This window comes from Triturus cristatus, chromosome 2_1 (assembly GCF_964204655.1).
Source record: "Triturus cristatus chromosome 2_1, aTriCri1.1, whole genome shotgun sequence".
NCBI classification, from domain to species: Eukaryota; Metazoa; Chordata; class Amphibia; order Caudata; family Salamandridae; genus Triturus; species Triturus cristatus.
Window position 1 is genome coordinate 930448897 of NC_140581.1, and position 20148 is coordinate 930469044.

A 20148-nucleotide genomic window follows, 5' to 3' on the forward strand; every position below is an offset into this window, starting at 1 on the left:
GTCTCCCTGCCACGTCTCCTTTACCAGCTACAAAATCATTTCTATCAGGTGGAGGGGGACTTCACCAAACTGAATGCCCACCTCAGAACGCTGATTAGGGGAGGGGGCCCACCTAAATAGCCCAGGGAAAATGCTACCGCCCAGTCTTCGTGGGAGGTATATCTACTCCTGACATGCTCAGGTATTACTAGACGGCACATCTTCTAGTGGTGAATGACTGGTGGTTCTGGGGATTCGATGATCCGTTGTATGCAGCGGAGGGGGTCGGAGATGGGCTTGCAACAATTTCCGCATCTTTTGTATGGTAGTGTCGTGCCACAGACACTTCCATCTGCCACGAGTGTGGTGTTCGCAGTTTTGATGGCTGGATTGAAGGCCACAGGTTTGGCCGGTAGGTTAACATTGGAGACTCCACTATGGCAGGGTCCAGGCTCCCCCAAGTCACGGCCTTATGGAGGTTTTCTACCTGGGACACCATAGGCATTTCCACATTGGGGGATGTTTTTATGGGGGACGCTGAAGTTCTTTCAGAACTTTCAGCACAAGTATGAGCTGCATTGAACAGTTTTTCTGTTACCTACAACTTCGGCACACACTTTTGCTTCTCATACAGTCGGAGGACTCTATCCTCGAGTTCACCATTAGAAGCAAAAATTCTGCTCACTGACGGGAAGGATCCCAAACTGTCCAAGATTTACAAAATGCTTTTATGTAACTTGTCTAACACAATGTTAGCAGTGAGGAGGTCATGGGAGGGGGAGCGCGGGCAGTTGGATGATGATGACGACGACGACTGGAGGGAAGCGTTGGAGGCCACCAGAAAAGCGGTTCTTGCACCCAATTTAGACTGATACAGCTGAAGGTGCTTCATTCGATCTATCTTACTAGGATACGTCTACATCACATGGGTCTGGTAGCCGCATGGAACTGCTTGAGATGTAATGACTCGTCGGGGTATCTACCCCATACATTCTGGCACTTCCCTACACACTCTCGTTTGTGGAATGGGGTCCTGGGATGGCTGGAGAATTGAGCTGGCTCATTCCTCGCTCCCGCCTCCCAGCTGCTCCTCCTTCCCACAGCCCCTCATATGGAGGCCGCGCAGCGGCCGCGCCGCCGGCGTGCCGATGGCAAGCGCGTCTGCGCCCGTCCGCGACTGGACCGCGCCCAGCGCCAGAACCCCTGGCCCCCGCTGAAACCAAGAAACCCGACGGACATACGACACCACCACCCTCCACGCACCCAACACCGGCCGACCATCTGCCTGCTACCAAGCCCCCCCGAAGCGCACCCACGGGCCCTTCTCCTGCCAAGTCTGCAAATACACCTGCGTCCGAACCTGCACCCCACCACCCGGACCAGGCAACAACAACCACCTCAAGTGCATCCTGCTCAACACCCGCTCCGTCCACAAGCACGCTGTCGAACTCTGGAACCTCCTCGACACAACAGCACCAGATGTCGCTTTCCTCACAGAAACCCGGATGAACGTCTCCTCAGTCCCCGACATCGCCATAGCCATCCCGGACGGCTGGAAGATCACTCGAAAGGACCGCGTCAACCAAACCAAGGAGGAATCGCCATCATCTACAGGAACACCATCATCGTCACGACCAACTCCGAAGATGCCCTCACCACCGCCGAACACCTACACTTCCAGATTCACACCGACCCCAAGACCACCCTCCGAGGAACCCTCATCTACAGACCCCCGGGCCCACGCACACAATTCAGTGAAGCCATCGCCGACTTCATCAGCCCACATGCCCTCGCCTCGTCAGACTACATCCTCCTAGGTGACCTGAACTTCCACCTGGAGAACAACAACGACAACAACACCACCACCCTGCTCGACAACCTCGCCAACCTCGGACTCAAGCAACTGGTGAACACCCCCACCCACTACGCCGGTCACACGCTCGACCCCATCTTCTCTGCCAGCAGCCACGTTGCCTTCAGCCACTCCAATGGACTACGCTGGACCGACCACAGCTGCACCCACTTCAACTTTAAGAAGACCACATACCACCACCGCCCACAACAGATCCCCCGCAGATGCTGGAGCAAAGTCAAAACAGACCAGCTAACCACATCACTGAGCCAGAACCCACCAATCAACAATACTGACATCAACGACAAAGCCCGCAACCTCACACAGTGGATCATCAACTGCGCCGACGCCCATGCACCACTGAAGAACCCTCCAGGCAAGCCTGGCAACAGGAAAACCACATGGTTCTCCGACTACCTCAAAGAATCAAAGAAATCCTGCCGAACCCTCGAGAAAACCTAGCGCCGCAAACAGACAACAGAAAACCTGACAGCCCCCAAGAACGCCACTCGCAAACACCACCAGCTGATCCGCACCACCAAAAAGACTTTGTTCAAAGAGCGGCTGGACAACAACACACACAACAGCAAGGAACTCTTCAGCATCGTAAAAGAGCTCTCCAACCCCAGCGCAAGCAGCAACGACGTCACACCGTCGCAAGACCTTTGCAACTCCCTCGCCACGTTCTTTCACCGCAAGATCGCCGATATACACGAGAGCTTTGCCACCCAGACTCCGCCCCCAGCCACCGAACCAACGCCCCCTACAACCACCCTCAGCGCTTAGACTCCCATCAGCACTGAAGACACCGCCCACGCTATGAACACCATCCACTCCGGCTCTCCTTCCGACCCATGCCCTCACCACATCTTCAACAAAGCCGACACCATCATCGCACCCCACCTACGGAACGTCATAAACAACTCCCTCGCATCCGCCACCTTTCCAGAGAGCTGGAAGCATGCAGAGATCAATGCCCTACTGAAGAAACCCACATCGGACCCTAAAGACCTCAAGAACTTCCGCCCCATCTCTCTTCTTCCCTTCCCTGCAAAAGTTATAGAGAAGATCGTCAATAAACAGCTGACCGCATTCCTCGAGGTCAATGGCTCCCTCGACCCATCCCAGTCCGGATTTCGAGCCAACCACAGCACCGAGACCGCCCTCATCGCAGCCACCGACGACATCAGGACCCTGCTTGACAACGGAGAAACAACCGCCCTCATCCTCCTAGACCTCTCAGCCGCCTTTGATACAGTCTGCCATCGCACCTTAATAACCCGCCTCCACAACGCCGGGATCCAAGGTAAAGCTCTGGAGTGGATCACCTCGTTCCTCTCCGACAGAACACAGAGAGTCCACCTCCCTCCCTTCCGCTCCGCGGCCACCGAAATCATTTGCGGCGTACCCCAAGGCTCATCACTAAGCCCAACCCTCTTCAATATCTACATGAGCCCCCTCGCCGCCATCGCACGCAAACACAACCTCAACATCATCTCCTACGCCGACGAGACCCAGCTGATACACTCCCTCACCAAAGACCCAGCCACCGCCAAACTCAACCTCCAGGAAGGAATGAAAAACGTCACGGAATGGATGAAACTTAGCCGTCTAAAACTGAACTCAGACAAGACGGAGGTCCTCATCCTCGGACCATCCCCATGGGACGACTCCTGGTGGCCCACAGCACTGGGCACCGCACCTACACCCACTGACCGCGCACGCAACCTGGGATTAATCCTGGACTCCTCTCTCACGATGACCAAGCAAGTCAACGCCATCTCATCCTCATGTTTCAACACCCTGTGCATGCTCCGTAAGTTCTTTCGGTGGATCCCTACCGGGACTAGAAAGACGGTCACCCAGGCCCTCGTCACCAGCCGACTAGACTACGGGAACGCCCTATACGCAGGAACCACAGTCAAACTTCAGAAAACAGATGCATACAGAACGCATCCGCACGACTCACCCTCGACATCCCTCGCAACAGCCACATATCAGCCCACCTGAGAGACCTGCACTGGCTCCCCGTCAGCAAAAGGATCACGTTCAGGCTCCTCAACCATGCACACAAAGCGCTCCATGACATAGGCCCCGAATACCTCAACAACCGCCTCACGTTTCACACTCCAACCCGCAAACTCCGCTCAGTCAGCCTCGCCCTCACCACCGTCCCACGGATCCGCAGAACCACCACCGGAGGAAGATCATTCTCCTACCTGGCGGCCAAGACTGGAACTCCCTCCCCGCCCTCCTACGACTGACCCAGGACCACCTCACCTTCAGTAAACACCTCAAGACCTGGCTCTTCGAGCTGTAGCAGCACCCCCCCCCCCCTCTCCCTTCAGCGCCTTGAGACCCTTACGGGTGAGTAGCACGCTCTATAAATGTATTGATTGATTGATTGATTCCTAGGGTCCTTAAACTCATACTCCTCTTTTTTAGGCTAGGTGGCGCCTGACCGGCATGGCCGATTTTCGGTAGGGCTCCCGGCGCTGGGCCCCACGAGTCCTCCTGGCTCCGTCCTGGACTTCCCTGGCCGGCCCGATCTGGGCGCTGCGGCGTGCGGAGCTGCGCCGCTGTCCCGGGTCCGGTCCCGAAGTGCCGTTGTCCTCGCGGGACCTGCCTGGAAGCCGCGGAACCGGACCGGTGTTAGACGGCGGCGGCTGCGGAGCTGCGACGCGGGCAGGCTGCAAACTGAGCCCGCGGTGCCCACGAGGGGTGTAGGCCCAACCCTGCCGGTGAAGAAGAGACAACGGCCAAGAGGCTGCCGTGGGCCCCGACGGGGACGGAGAAGCGAGGCTCCGGTCTGGTGGCGGCCCGTGGGGCCCGAGAGCTGTGAGGCTGACCCCCAGAAACAAGATGGTGCGGTGGAGCAGGCGGTGAGTGCGGCAGCGGGGGAAAACATCGCCGGGGCTGCTGTGGGGGCCGGGTGCGGTGGGGAGACCCCCCCCCCCATCGGGCCGAGTATCGACGGCCGGGGGCCCGGGCCCCCCCTCCTCCCCCCGTCTGCAGGGCTGGCGCTGGACCCGACGTACCGAAACTACCTGGGGGGATCCGGGTGCTGTGAGGTCCTCTTCTGGGTTCGGGCCGCGGACCGGCGGTCGGGGGGGGGGGGGGGAGGGGGGGGGGGGGGTTTTGACCTCCTCCCCCTCCCATTGCTCCGAGGTGGGCCTTGCTGGGGGTGCAGTACTCGGGACCCCGGAGGGAGAGGTCCGAATTGTAGCGACGCCCCCTTTGGAGTTGGAGGAGTCAGTTGCGTGCGGACGCACACTCATCGAGGCCCTGGCGGCCGGTCGCCTGCGAGAGAGCCGGGGGACGTTGTATAGATCCAGGGCTCTGAACTGAGGTGTGGGACCTCGCCTTGCCCGTGGAGGGCCGCGGGCGCTGCTGTGGCTTGGGGATGTGATCGGCTGTCCTGCTGGGAGGCTCACCGGGGACTGAACTGTGGGTCTGGAGGTGCCCGGCCTTTTCTCTACGCGGGGTACCCTGACCGTGCCTCCTTCTGCCTCCAATTCGCCTCGTCGACATCCGTAGACGTCCAACAGGTGCATCCCCTGCCCGTGGTCCGGCCTCGCTGGCCTCCGCGCCCGGGACGTCCTCACCATAAAGATAAGACAGCCAGGCAGACGCCCGTGGCCACCCAAACCAGGATGGACCAATTCACGACCTCCGAAAGGGGGTCAGGCCCTACAGGCGTGCCAGCCCCGGCCCCAGCTACGGACCTTGCCGCTATCCTGCAGGCCATAAATTCGTCTTGCGCCACCCTGGAGGGCATGGTGGGAGAGGTCAAGGTGGATGTTGCTCTTCTCCGACAGGACTTGCGGAACGCTACCGCCCGCATCTCGGAAGCCGAATCCCGAATATCCACCGCAGAGGATGACATCCGCCACCTGCAGGACCAAGTCCGAGAACTGACCACCCACTCCAAAGAACTACACCGCCGGGTCGAAGATGCAGAAAACCGCGCCAGGCGCAGCAACCTGCGCCTGGTGGGATTCCCGGAGGGGGTCGAATCGGGCCGTGCGAATGACTTTATGGAGCGCTGGTTCAGATCCTGGATGCCGGTGGACAGCCTGTCTGCCTCGTTCGTGGTGGAGAGGGCCCACCGATCCCTGGCCCCCAGGCCCCCCGGTGCGCCCCCCCGGCCCTTCATTCTCAAGATCCTAAATTTCCGGGACAGGGATGCCATTCTCCGTGAGGCCCGGCGCACAGACACCCTCAAATACCAAAATCACACGATCATGGTCTTCCCGGACTAAACTCGAGAAGTCCAGGAACTGCGCCGATCCTACACTGAGGTGAAACAGAAGATGCGCTCCCTGGGCCTTCAATACCAGCTCCAGTTCCCGGCCCGCCTTCGGGTCATCACTCCCTGCACCGCTCTGGACATGGATCACCTGTGGGCGGACGGGGGTGGCGGGGGAAGCCCCGGTCATCGAGGACCCGCCGGCGGCGCCACACGCTACCCCGGGGGTGCACGGCGGGGGAGGCGATCATCACACGCTCCAGGGGGCGGCCGCGCCGGGGGTCGAGGGCTTCCTCTGCCTCCTCGGCTACACCCGCCAGTCCCGCGGCTGGCGGGCGGCGGGCCGTGTCACCCCGGCTGGCGGATCCTGCGGCCCGGCCTGCCGCGCCTGTGGACACCTCAGACCTTTCTCGCAGCCCCAACATTTGACATTCTTCTGCTGTCTGTGTTTCGTCGGGGGGGGAGGGGGGTTGCTGGTGCTCGGGCCTGGGCTGGGGCGCTCCGCTGTCTATGTGGCTCTCGGCCAGGGCAGGTGAATCAGGCTTGGTTTCCGTTGTATCAGGGGTCCACTAGTGCTCTAGCCCGAGCGTTTTAGCTTGGTGGTTGTTCCATTTTGTTCGGGCGACAGATGCTTCTGTTTTCGAAGTATAGGGTGGGGGGTGGGGGATGGGGATTGGTTTGGGGTGGTTTCTTCCTCCTAGGAAGGGTTTTGTTGGTGAGGGGTGATTCCCTCTTTGTTGTTGTTCCAAGGCATCATGTAACCTGTGACCTGCTCTCCTGCTCGATGTCCCGCTGTCCCTCCCCTCTGGGGGCCTGCGCAGCCGCGCCTCCATTGACCCCCTTTTCTGTCCTCGACCATGGCTGACCCGCCTGTTCCTAAGGCCGCCATGCGCGTATTGTCCTGGAATGTTAATGGTCTGTTAGATCGCTTTAAACGCATGGTGGTCCTTAAATATGCACAACGTGCGGAGATTGATGTGCTTCTCCTCCAGGAGACCCATCTCCTTGGCAATAAATGTCCCTTTCTCACCCGCTACGGCTATGACAGGGTATGGCACTCAGGTTTTGCGAGGGGTTCCCGGGGGGTGGCTGTCTCGCTCCGCAAGTCCTTTCCCTTCGTCCTGGCCCAGGTGCACTTGGACCCCCAGGGCATGGTGGTGGCGGTATGTGTTACTCTTGAGGGACGACCCCTCACCTTACTGTCTCTTTATGCGGCTCCGTCCCTCCTGCCGTCGACCCTCTCTTACGCCGCGGGCCTCCTCCCGACGCTTCCGGCGGGCGCGCTCGTTCTAGGCGGAAATTTCAACGCGGTCTACACGCCCCATCTGGACTCGACGGGACCGATCTCCCCGGCCCGAGCCGCTCGCGCGAAGCAGCTCTCGAATTGGGCTGAATCTCAAGGCCTATGCGATGTCTGGAGGATTTGGCACCCACAGGCTCGCCAATAGACCCACACGTCGGCGGCACACCACTCCCATGCCTGGATCGATCTCCTCTTCGTTCCATCTACCGAATGCGCTGGGGTGCAGGATGCACGCATTCTCCCGAGAGGCCTCTCGGACCACTCGCCGGTGCTCCTTGCTCTTGGTCCGCCTCCCCTCTCTGCCCGTCCGATGTGGCGTCTGAACGCTTGGTTTCTCCACGACAAAGCTTTTCGGAAAGTGGTCGGTGGTGAGATAGCCGATTATTATTCTCACAATGCGGGCTCCGTCTCCTCCGTTGCCGTTCTTTGGGAGGCCAGCAAGGCAACTATTCGGGGGGCTGCGAAGGGACATGTGCAACAGCAGAGACGTACTCAGACCCAGCAGCTCGCGGCTTGCGAGGCTCAAGCTTTGGAGCTGGAGCGACACCAGGGTTCGTTAGGAGACGCCACGCGGCTGCGCCGCCTGGCCTTCCTGTGGGAAGAGATCCGCCTACACTCTTTGGAGGCGGCGAGGACTCTATGGCGCTCCTCGGTGGCCCGGGTATACGGATGGGAGACAAAAACGGTACACTCCTCCACCGGCTGGCCACTTACCCCCGAGCGGGCAGGATCATTCCCGCCATCAAGGACTCTGCAGGCGGGACCCAGATGGTCTCGGTGGCCATGGCCCAAACTTTTGCTGACTATTACTCCCAGTTATACCGAACCCGGGCGTCCGAGATCTCCCTTGTGGAGTTGCTGGGAGCGAATGGGGCGGTGCTTGGGCGGCTGGGACAGGAGGTCTCTGAGACCCTCGACTTGCCTATTACGCTGCAGGAGATTGAGGAGGCGATTAGCCGCCTGGCGCCCGGGAAGACCCCGGGACCGGATGGGTTCCCTCAGGAATACTATGCCCACTATCGTGAGACCCTGGCCCCGAGGCTTCGGGACCTGTTTGCTGAGGTGGTGGAGAAGGGCTTGTTCCGGCCTGAAACGGACACAGCTACCATAGTTGTCCTTCCCAAGATGCAGCCCCGTCACAGTCCTGCTCAGACTACCGGCCGATATCCCTTCTTAATACCGAGCTCAAGATCTATGCCACGGTTCGAGCGCAGCGGATACGCCCATCTCTTGCCTCCCTGGTCCACCCGGACCAATGTGGATTTATGCCGGAGCGGGGGACCAGACACTGCCTGCGGCGCCTGCACCTCGCCCTGGCACACCGAGGGCGCCTTTCCCCCTATCTGGCCCTTCTGCTGGTCGACTTTGAAAAAGCCTTCGACTCAGTGGGGTGGGCATACTTGGGTGATATCCTGGAGCGCATGGGCTTCGGTCCCCGGTTCCGCGCTATGGTTGGGGTCCTGTATGCGAGCCCACATGCCTGCGTACTGGTCAATGGGGCTCTATCCCGCCCGTTTCTCATAGGTCGAGGGACGCGACAGGGCTGTCCGCTCTCACCCCTCCTATTCGCTCTGGCCATGGAGCCACTAGCTGTATTGATCCGGTAGGACCCCCACTCTCCGCAGGTGGGACTGGCCAGGTATGATCCCCGACAAAATTGCCCTCTACGCGGATGACGTTCTCCTCTATCTTTCTGATCCAGCGACCTCGGGGCCCCGGGTCCGCCAGATTCTCCACCGATTTGGCCAAGCGTCGGGTCTTCATCTGAACCCCAAAAAATCCGTCCTGGTCCCGCTGCACCCGTCGAGGGAGTGTTTCGACTGGCAATCTGACATTCCCCTCCGGAGGCTCTCCTTTAAATACCTGGGGATCTGGGTCACCCTCCTTCCGGAACTCTGTTGGGCCCTCAACGTGGCTCCTGTAGTCAACAAGACCAGATCGGACATGCTTAGGTGGCAGTCGCTCCCGTTGAACCCGTTGGGGAGGGTCGCCCTCTATAAGATGATGATCCTCCCCAAGTTCCTCTACATGTTACAGAATACCCCGTGCCCCTTTCCGCGTCCGTGGTTCCGGGAACTGGATAAGACGGCGACTAAATTTCTCTGGGGCGGCGGCAGGCCCCGGTTGGCCTTAGATTGCTGCCGGGTCCCCTCGTATGACGGAGGCCTGAGCATGACTAATCTGCATCTGTATTATTTGGCCACCCAACTGCTGGTGATTCATGACTGGTTCTCGAACGGGTGGAATGATCCGGCCTATAGACTCGAGGTGCACTGTATCGGGTTCTCCGCTATCCAGGACATGCTCTATGGGGCGGCGGTTCCCCTGTCGCTCACCGATGTCGTGCGAGCCCCCTTCCTGGCGTGGCGCGCCGCCTTGCGACATACCCGCTTGTCGGGAACGAAAACGCAGCTCACACCACTTTGGCGCGGGACCTGGCTGCGAGAGGTGGCGGGCCTTGAAGGCTTTCGGCAGTGGGATCTTCTAGGGATCTCCAACCTGGGTGATATATGGCGGGGGAGCCACATGTGTTCCTTCCAGGAGCTTCGGACCCACTTCTCCTTACAGTCTTCGCAATTTTATAAGTATCTTCAGTTGCGTCATGCGGTCCAAGCCCATGTCCCTCTGGAATCCAGATTGCCGGCCCATAGCCCGCCCGAGGCTCAGGTGATGTTGGGATGTCTGGGGCAGGGGGGAATTTCCCGCATATATAAATCCCTGATCAATAATACCCCGGTAGACTGGAGCGGACTAAAACAGCGATGGGAGACTTGGGTGGGGCCACTGGACGATGCGGACTGGAGGGATGCCCTTATGGCACCCAGATCGCTTACCACTTCCGCTAGGCTGCGGCTCATCCAGCTTTATTACCTCCACGCCGCTTATCTGACCCCGGATCGCTTATATCGCGCAGGCCTCCGCACGGACGCCTCATGTGCTCGCTGTGGGGTAGACCCGGCGGACTTCTTCCACATGGTATGGTCTTGTTCCCGCCTGGGGAGTTATTGGCCGCGATTGAAACCGAGCTAACTGAAGTCCTGGGATGGGAGGTCCCCCATGACCCTAGAATGGCCCTGCTTGGCATAACGGATGGGCTGGACGGGTCCCGTAACGACAAATACTTTCTAACTACTGCCCTCATGGTAGCCAAAAGAGATATTGCGGCCGTGTGGTCGCAGCCGGACCCGCCCAGAGGGGCTACCTGGAGAAGAGGGGTGGACTGGTGTGCCGCTCAGGAGCGGTCGGTGTACGCTGCCCGGGGCTGCCCCAAACAATTCCGCAAAGTATGGGGGAAAGGGCTTGGGGGCCTGTTTTGAGGGGTGAGATGCGGGGGGCGGGGGGCTGGGGAGGCGGGGTGGGTTTTGCAATTGCTTGTCAATGCTTCCATGATTGGTTTTATTGATGCCAAGTTCAACGAACTGTTGTATGCCATATTTGCTTTTGCCTTCTATAAAGAAATAAAAAATTTGCTTATCAAAAAAAAAAAAAAAACTCATACTCCTACACATCACCGATGTCTTGGGGGGCACTCGGTATCAGAGGACCTTGCTCTGGCTGTGTTTGACAGGATATTGTGAGGGCCTGTAAAGGACACACTGGACCCTCTGGTGAAAACATGAGCTAAGGGTATTGACCACTGCATGGGGCTCGAACACCAAATATACTTGGCAAGAGGGTGGCCCCAAAAACACAATATCAAATTTGGAGGGAGTGGGTGGGATCCAGGGGCATTTTGCTGGAGCCTTACCCAGACAGGCCTTAGCAGCCCACCACGCCACTGCAGCACTGACACAAATGAGACACATCAGGGATGAGGCTGGAGGGTCTTGTGGCGTGGCCCCATGGTATTCGGTCATATTTCTCTGCCCTGTTGCGACACTGCTCTGTTGTTTCACTGTATATGGTATTGTGTTCTATGACGGGTGCACAATGCCGCCGCTCATCTTGTATGTTAAAATCAATTTTAAAAAAATTCAAAAACACAAATCCCAGTGGATAAGTCCAGCAAAGAGAAGGAAGAGCACAACTAGCAAATCGTATAACAGGATACAGACCTTAGAATTAGGGAGGCTATTACATCTTTCAAAAAACACAAGGTTCAACTTTTAGCACAACTGGATGAGAGTTGGGTGAGCTGGAGATGTCCAGAACCTCAAAAGAATCCATAACAGTACCTTATATTGTATCCCCATTTGTACTAGAGCTTTACAGGCTGCCAGAGATCCAGAAATAACAGTGCCTGAAGAAACCTTTTAAGGGGATTTACTCCCCAGGGAAAAGTTATTAGATGGACGGCCTGCAGATGCCCAAGAAATGACAATGGAACACCCAGATAAATCTGATTATTGTGATGTTTCCGGAAAAATACTAGCCATAGTGGAATCACTAAGGGAGACTTCAAAGTTCCAGGAAGTGCTGCATAAATGGTCTGCTTGCGGTTCTTAAACTATGATGACAGGACCTAACCAGTCAGCAGCAAAAAACACATGGGATTGAGATCACATTGATCGTATTCAGAAAAAACCTGAGTCCTCATCGCCGATCACATTGACCGTATTCACAAAGAAGCCTAAGTCCTCATCGCCGATCACATTGACTGTATTCACAAAGAAACCCAAGTCCTCATCGCTGATCACACTGACCGTATTCACAAAGAAGCCCAAGTCCTCATCGCCACAGATATTTATATGAGGTCAACAGAGATAGAAGGAAACTGGTGAAATGCAATCCTCACTACTAACTCCCAAGATAAGCCCCCTTGCGGTGTACCTTTGCTGAGTATCAAGCAACACCTCCCTCACAGATAGCTAACTACAATAACTCGTGTAGGAACATGAAAAATTTGCATAATTTGCTTTTGCAGCATCATGCAAATTTTGGGGAAGTACACAAAATGATGAGTAATTATGTGCAATGTAAATCTGTTATTTAGCACTATCTTTTAATGCGAAATGTGTCCTTGCTTTAATATTTTTGATGCAAGGATGCAATTTGTGCTACAAACAGTAAAAAGAAACAAAAGTACAGTGAACACCAGCTGTTTCTGGATCTGGTTGTTCACATTGTTCCCACGCTATAATTTTACAGTGAACAATGGCGTAATTACCCAAAGTGGTGTAATTTCGGGAATTTCATGTAACAAAGAGTAATTAAATTTAAATTTCACCCAAGAATACACACTTGAGGGTTTCATTTAAAAAAAAGAGCTGCAAATGTGTTAACTCCAGCTTTTGACCCACGTGCAAGTGAAATTACAAGTGCAAGAGCTTGTCTACATATACTGGGTCAGAAAAGAAATGCCAAGGGTGTGAGATAAAATTATTGCCAATGCTGGTTAATCAAATGGGGATGTTAGTGAAGATAACAGTATAATCTTGATTTCTTCTTCAGCGACTTTCATGTATATATGCACATCTCTTGCAAAGTAGCCCCTGATGATCTTTTTAATAACGGTCTGAAATGATTGAAATTTCTTCCAGGGCAAAGATACAGTCAGTCCCTCAGCCCAAGCTGCAACACAGAAAATGGCTTTCGGTATATCCCTCTGTCACTCGGACTAGACCGCATGTTGTGCTTGTTGATCTTAACTGTTTCACTGAACCATCTATAGATATTGCATGAGGTGGGCTGCAGTGGTTAAGTACTTAAACATGAAGAGGAGGGAACCTTGGTGCAGTATGAGGGCATGAAAAAGCCTCCCTCAGAGAACCATGCAGGGCCCCTCTAGGGTTTTATGCCAAGTCCAGTCAGACTCTAGCCTGTTATGGAAGCGTCAGAATTGTATGGGAGAAGTCACCCTGGGCCTTTAGAAAAGCACTATGATGTCTTACAAACAGCAGCTTTGGGGCTATGAAAATACTAAATAACAATCAAAATGAGCTCACAGGTTCCATGTCTGAGAGCATAAATGCCTTCTGAACATTAACGCGCAGTACATCAAAAATGAAAAACTATATTGTTGTTGTTTCTTAATCACTTACTGGCGACAGGAACAACAAGCAAATATACTCCGTCTAGAACAGCTTCAACTGGCTGGGTATAAAGGTTTTTCCACGGTATCTTCAGATCAAGTTTACCTGCAGAAAGACAGAAACAACAGGGTGGGTGGGTAAACTATCCACAGAGATGTACAAAAAAAACACAGTGCACTCCAACCTTCCAATTTTGTGATGTATATTGAGGTAGGTATATGTATAAACTAGTAATAAATATAAGAGTAACAGTGGAGATTTTCCAAAGACACGGCACATCAGCTGGTCAGTCAATTCCCATCCAACTATCATCTGTCATAATACTCAGATTCAAACCCAGACCAGTCCACATTGTACAATATATTGATTATTGTTTTATTGTGTATAGCAAAGTCATGTCCTATTGCAGTCTGACTATATAAGCAATCAATCATAAACTTGTTTGTAAGACGTGGTTTAGAATAAGTTCAAGTGGTTCCTCTACATTTTGGTGAGCGTAAGGGCAAGAAAGAAGGATGGAAGAACCAAAGTTCCTGTCACAGTAGTCCTGTCCCACTCTGCTCATTTCAACATTTCTGACAGGTTGCTCACCAGCGAAGTACTCAATGCTACTGAAGACAAGGTTCATCCAAAAGGGATCTCCCTTCAACATGCATGACAAGCGTCAACATGTCTAGGCCACAATTCAAAATGGTTGGTGGCAGAAGAGGAATAGCAGTTGGGTAGAGGACTTTATACTTACACTTCAAGCTGTTGAGGCTGCTTATTGCTTCTCCCTGGTAAATCTGTGCAGTCTGTTACTGTACTGTTTGCATTGTAGATGCCTTTATATAGGGCCTCTTACCCCTTACAATGAGCCACAATAGATTTTTGGATGGGCAGCACTCTATTCCAATGGGATGCTTTGAATGCAAGTGGGTATGTTACATTGCCTATAAGAATATTGTCTGAATGCTTTGTGCGAGAACCAGAGTTGTGCTCTTATTCTGGATTGCAGCTGCCACAAGGATTGTATTGAAGCAAAAAGGAGTAAGACGTAATATGCTTAAGCATTATCTGCTGCTGTATGGAGAGATAAAATAAATGTGTACAGTGAGACATATGTAGGAAGCGTATTGGTGAGTACTTGTGTCAGACACTGGGAGGATGGATGAGATTGTGCGTGCTGACATCTACTGTCTTTGAATTGGCCTGTATTACACACTTTAAACCATATTCAAAACGGAACACATGAAGTTCTAAGAGATGAAGACTGATTCTTGGCTGGTGCATTATTCCATCAATTGTAGTATATGCTCTGGAATCACCGCAGTAGCAACAAATAAGTAAAATAATTTAAATTTTTAAAAAGGACCTAACAACATACTCAAGCAATACTTTCTAAATCCATATATACAATGTAGACTATTAAAACACGATATCAAGAATTTGATTAAAAGACTCTCAAAATACACATATCAATTTCATCAGGCTCTTTCGCGAGGATGCCTGTCTCCTTAAACAAACCCAGAACAAGCTCTCTGAGGTTTAAGACTCCGTTACACTTTTGGAGCAGCAATATATCACAGGTTCTTCTACCAAGGAGGTGGCTCTCTGGGAGAGCGTTCGGCACCTTGATTATAAACTTTATACTGTCCAAGTACATACTAGAATGGGGATAGAGCCAGGGAGCTAATGGCCTGGTTGGTCAATCGAACGTCCTTGCAGTCTCCAATAATCGAGTACAAGCACCAGAAGGAGTGTTTTTTTAAGCCCAACAGGTAATACCAGGGTCATCCAGCATTTTATATCAGCCTCCATGATGAATATGTTGTCAACTGTTCCCACCAGATCAATACCGTCTTCTCCAAAACACTGTTCCCTCGAATCCACACCTAAAGACTGCGATGAGAGAGATGAGCCTAGTTCCCACAGGATGTCAACACATATCACCTTGCTACTGCTAACACGCCAGACTGTTTCACCGTCAACTTCAGCAGGGCTTACGCAGGCCTCCTGGCTCCTAAACTAGCAGAACTCTTTTCAACATCCCCGACGGAGAGTGCCCTTATGCAGTCTCTCAGAGAGGCCCTTCCGGTTCCAATGATAAAAATTCTCTGCAAAATCCTTGCTTGAGCCTCCTCCCTCTCCTTTCACACTGTCCCCTACTCCGGGCCTGGCCTAGAGCAGCGGTGTTAAGAAGGAACCTTGAAAAAATGTTCAATACTGTATGATGGCAATATCTATTTGAGATACTGCATCTAACCGGTATTGGACAGCGCCTCATTGGGTAGGTTAAGCTCCTTTATACACGGCCGGTAGCCCATACCTGTATAGGCAAATCGATCTCCTCACTATTCAAAACAGCCCAAGGAACCAGTCAGGGCTGTCTCCTGTTCCTGTTACTTCTTACATTTGCTATGGAACCCCCTTGCACGCTGTTTACAAGCGAGAGGAGTAGACTGGAGGATCCCGCTCTCAAATGGGAGCCAGGTTGTTTCCTTGTATGCAGACAATCTCCTCCGCTACATAAGGACTTTTGTAGTCCTACTGCCACATTGTTATGTGGCTCAGTTAGGCCTAGAAGGAAACAATGCTATTTACATGAGCATGGGGTTTTGCTAAAGTTGCCTTCACTTTTCACATCGAGTTGCGACACACATTTGCATTTGTGGCACTTGTGACACTTTGGTTCAGTTTCCTAGAAACACCGATCTTGCTTACAGAAGTCAACTTCGCAAGAACACTATCATATTGCCTTGACACACAGCCTACACATACGTTGTGCAAATGTGTTCGTTATTTTCAGTCATATGGCGATACAGCTATCTGTTGCACACAAACAATGGCAAACTGATCAAAATCTCAGCCCAAGGCATGGATGCCTTTTTGCTATAAATAAACATCTGTATCCGGGTGTAGACAGAGAGGGCACTTCTGCTGACTTTGAGAGGTTTCTACATGCTGATGCTTTTGCCCAGCAGCTGACTAACATCTCCGTGAGGGGTGTCTAGCTCGTGACCAAGATGGGGGTCCTACATTCTTACCCACCAGGTAATGGCGTTGGATCATCTAACATGGGGATTCTTGGCACAACACACACACATACCCTAGACACATAGGAGTACGCCAGATTGTCATATTATTTCATATGCTTGCATATATACATTGTTTTGACACGAAGGTGGAACTTTTCCTTTTGATCACTGTCCTGATACTTCTTATAACTTTTATCTGCTTCTATTGATTATTGCAGCACATATATTCTATACAAGAATCACATTGGTTCAAAAAACATTAAAAACATCCTTCTGTGTATTCTTTGCATATTACTATGAGCAGAAGAGAACACAAGAGTATGAGCGAAAGGTTCTAGCTCTGGACATTTACAGATCTGTCACCACAGTTCCTGAGGGAACAGGGTTGTCATGTTCAGTGGTTGCCAGATCTGTTAGCTCCCTGTCCAGGTTTAAGGGGGCTTATGGTGGCACTGTGAGTTAGCTGGTCTATGGGACATCATATCCTGTGGTGGTGCACAGACTAAGTCTGGCACCATCCTAACTTGTATGTCTTCCACAAACATGCAGTTCCTACTGATTAGTGGAAAATACACAGCAGAAATAGTAGAAGTATTTACCCACTGCATCTGAACTTCACGTTAACTGGGCCAGGTGCTGTACGCTCCCCCTGTACTGAAGATCCTGGCAGTTCAATTCAGTTTATGGAATGGCCTCTTGAAATGGGTGGGGTCCATGTTTAAACATATTACTGACACAATATTGAGGTAAACAATATTGTTTAACACAAATATCATGCTTACCAAAATATCCTGCCCCTATACTTACATTGGTAAGCACAACATTATTGGGGAAAACATATCATTGACATGAATATCATCGAAAAATATATTAAATATATTAAAATATTGATATTTTTTAATGTAAAGAGTTTAAGTAGTAAACGTTAAATATTTTAATATATACATTTAATATAATGTAAATAGAATAAAGTACACTCAAATGTAAAACTATATATATATATATATATATATATATATATATATATATATATATATATATTTTCACCAAAGATGCCCATCGAGCAAAGACGCACTCACTTGCAGATGAAAACCAGGGGTTTATTTACATGGAGAACCGGCATAGACATCCCGAGCTGCTTCTTGCCTGACGCGTTTCGAGGTACAACCTCTTCCTCATAGGCAGTGCGACGCGCAGGAAACTCCAATTGTGTTTAAATACATGCCTCGCCCTTAGTGGGCGTGTGTTCCGATATGTCAGACAGCTTTGCGGATGAGGAGAAGTTTAACCGGAGACAAACTGGGACCCACGAGGGTGAATAAAGAATCATTTTAATGTGTGTGACTACGCAGAACTTGCAAAGAGAAAAGCAAGACTTCAATTGAGGACTACAAAGCCCGACATGCACTATTAATTCAAATACACGCCCACTAAGGGCGAGGCATGTATTTAAACACAATTGGAGTTTCCTGCGCATCGCACTGCCTATGAGGAAGAGGTTGTACCTCGAAACGCGTCAGGCAAGAAGCAGCTCGGGATGTCTATGCCGGTTCTCCATGTAAATAAACCCCTGGTTTTCATCTGCAAGTGAGTGCGTCTTTGCTCGATGGGCATCTTTGGTGAAAATATATTACACGGCAGGCCCTGCCGTGAAAGACAGCACCATCTTCAATGTGAATAAGAGGCTGTGACTGGGAACTGTTCCGATATGTCAGACAGCTTTGCGGATGAGGAGAATTTTAACCGGAGACAAACTGGGACCCACGAGGGTGAATAAAGAATCATTTTAATGTGTGTGACTACGCAGAACTTGCAAAGAGAAAAGCAAGACTTCAATTGAGGACTACAAAGCCCGACATGCACTATTAATTCAAATACACGCCCACTAAGGGCGAGGCATGTATTTAAACACAATTGGAGTTTCCTGCGCGTCGCACTGCCTATGAGGAAGAGGTTGTACCTCGAAACGCGTCAGGCAAGAAGCAGCTCGGGATGTCTATGCCGGTTCTCCATGTAAATAAACCCCTGGTTTTCATCTGCAAGTGAGTGCGTCTTTGCTCGATGGGCATCTTTGGTGAAAAAAAAAATATATATATATATATATACATATATATATATATATATATATATATATATATATACACACACACACACACACACACATATATAATTATATAAAATTATATTAATTGTTTAGTATTTAAAATGTATTACTGTGAAATTAAACCCACACACACACACACACATATATATACAACAAATACCGTTTCAGGCTTAGAGTGTCACATAAATGATGCAAAAAAGAAGCAGCAAACTCTGGGTAGTTCCCAAGTTTAGGTGGAGAGCATCCAGCTCCTGTAAAGAGAACTCTACAACAACAGCAAATGTTGCTGGTGTTGTAGGGTGCTCATTACAGGAGTTGCTCTCCACCTCAACTTGGGAACTGCCCAGAGTTTGCAGCTTCTTTTTTGCATCATTTATGTGACATCCGATGGCTTTGAATGGATCAAGCAGCAAAATAAGTGCACCCATAAGCGGATTGAATCTTTCTGGCACTACAACTCCCATAAGACTTTGCACAGTACTTAATAGAGCAGCCCATTCAGGGGCATGCAATTAAGGATACTTAATGAGAGGGCGGGACCAGAATGAGCACTATTCCCAACCGCTAAGCCTCTCGGAAAGGAGTCATTGGCCTTTGAAACGCGTCAGGCGACAGAAGCGGGACGGCTGTGAAAGGAACCTGTATGCCTATTAAAGGGCTTGCACCTTAGCGCCGCTGAAGAGTGCTTCTTACATGTTGGGCAACCAGGAGCAGACAGAGACAGAGAGACAGAGAGACAGAGAGACAGAGAGACAGAGAGACAGAGAGACAGAGAGACAGAGAGACAGAGAGACAGAGAGACAGAGAGACAGAGAGACAGAGAGACAGAGAGACAGACAGACAGACAGACAGACAGCGAGACAGACAGCGAGACAGACAGCGAGACAGACAGACAGAGAGACACACACACACACACACACACACACACACACCCCTGTCCCCCCAGCATCGGGAAACCCTTTGGGGTACCTGTGCGCATTACAAGTTGTATAATATTATATATATAAATACATGTGTGTGTGTGTATATACATATATACACACATACACACATATATAAAACCATAAAAAATAAACAATGCCATAACAAATATATTAATTAAGACAATAAATTAAATATTAAAAATTTAAAACCCCCCCAAAAAATTTACTAAAAATAAGAGTAGAAGAACGGGCTGGACTTCGGGCGAATTATATTTACAATTCCCACTCAAGTCTGTACAATAATAGGGAAAGCGTTGGGCTTTGGTGGGGTACATTTACTAAAGCGCCGGACTTTGGAGGGTATTCCCACTCAACAGTAGGGAAAGTGTTGGACTTCAAATGTGTAAAATGTACTATTCAAGCAAGGTAGGCACGCTCCTAAGGAGGAAGTGTCACTCGTGTTGCACTCGTGGAGAGAGAAGGAATTCTCTTTATCTGTAAAAACTGATTACACAAGCGGAGGTTGTCCAAGGTCAAATTAATTTATTGAACCTGTTCTTCAACTGAAAGTGTAGAATTGTAATCAATCTTATGAGATCAACTCATTATCCGAATGCCCAATGCATTTCGGGCTGTTCAAGCCCTTCATCAGGGGCGACACTCTGGAGGAGAAAAGGAGCAGGACTCAGTATCAATATTCTAGCATGTAGATGTGAATATTCCATGTAAATAAGAAAACGAACGAAGTG

The 20148-nt window shown here is 51.3% G+C and overlaps 1 protein-coding gene across 3 annotated transcripts in view; it reads right to left on the reverse strand.

Annotated features, from left to right (window-relative positions):
* The window catches only part of VPS13A (vacuolar protein sorting 13 homolog A), a 2314464-nt gene that overhangs the window by 2110184 nt on the left and 184132 nt on the right, over nt 1–20148 (reverse strand). For all 3 annotated transcript variants that reach the window (XM_085633365.1, XM_085633382.1, XM_085633374.1), the window contains exon 4: nt 13365–13460. In XM_085633365.1, coding sequence (XP_085489491.1) covers nt 13365–13460 — 96 coding nt within the window. The remainder of the gene's footprint in view (nt 1–13364; nt 13461–20148) is intronic.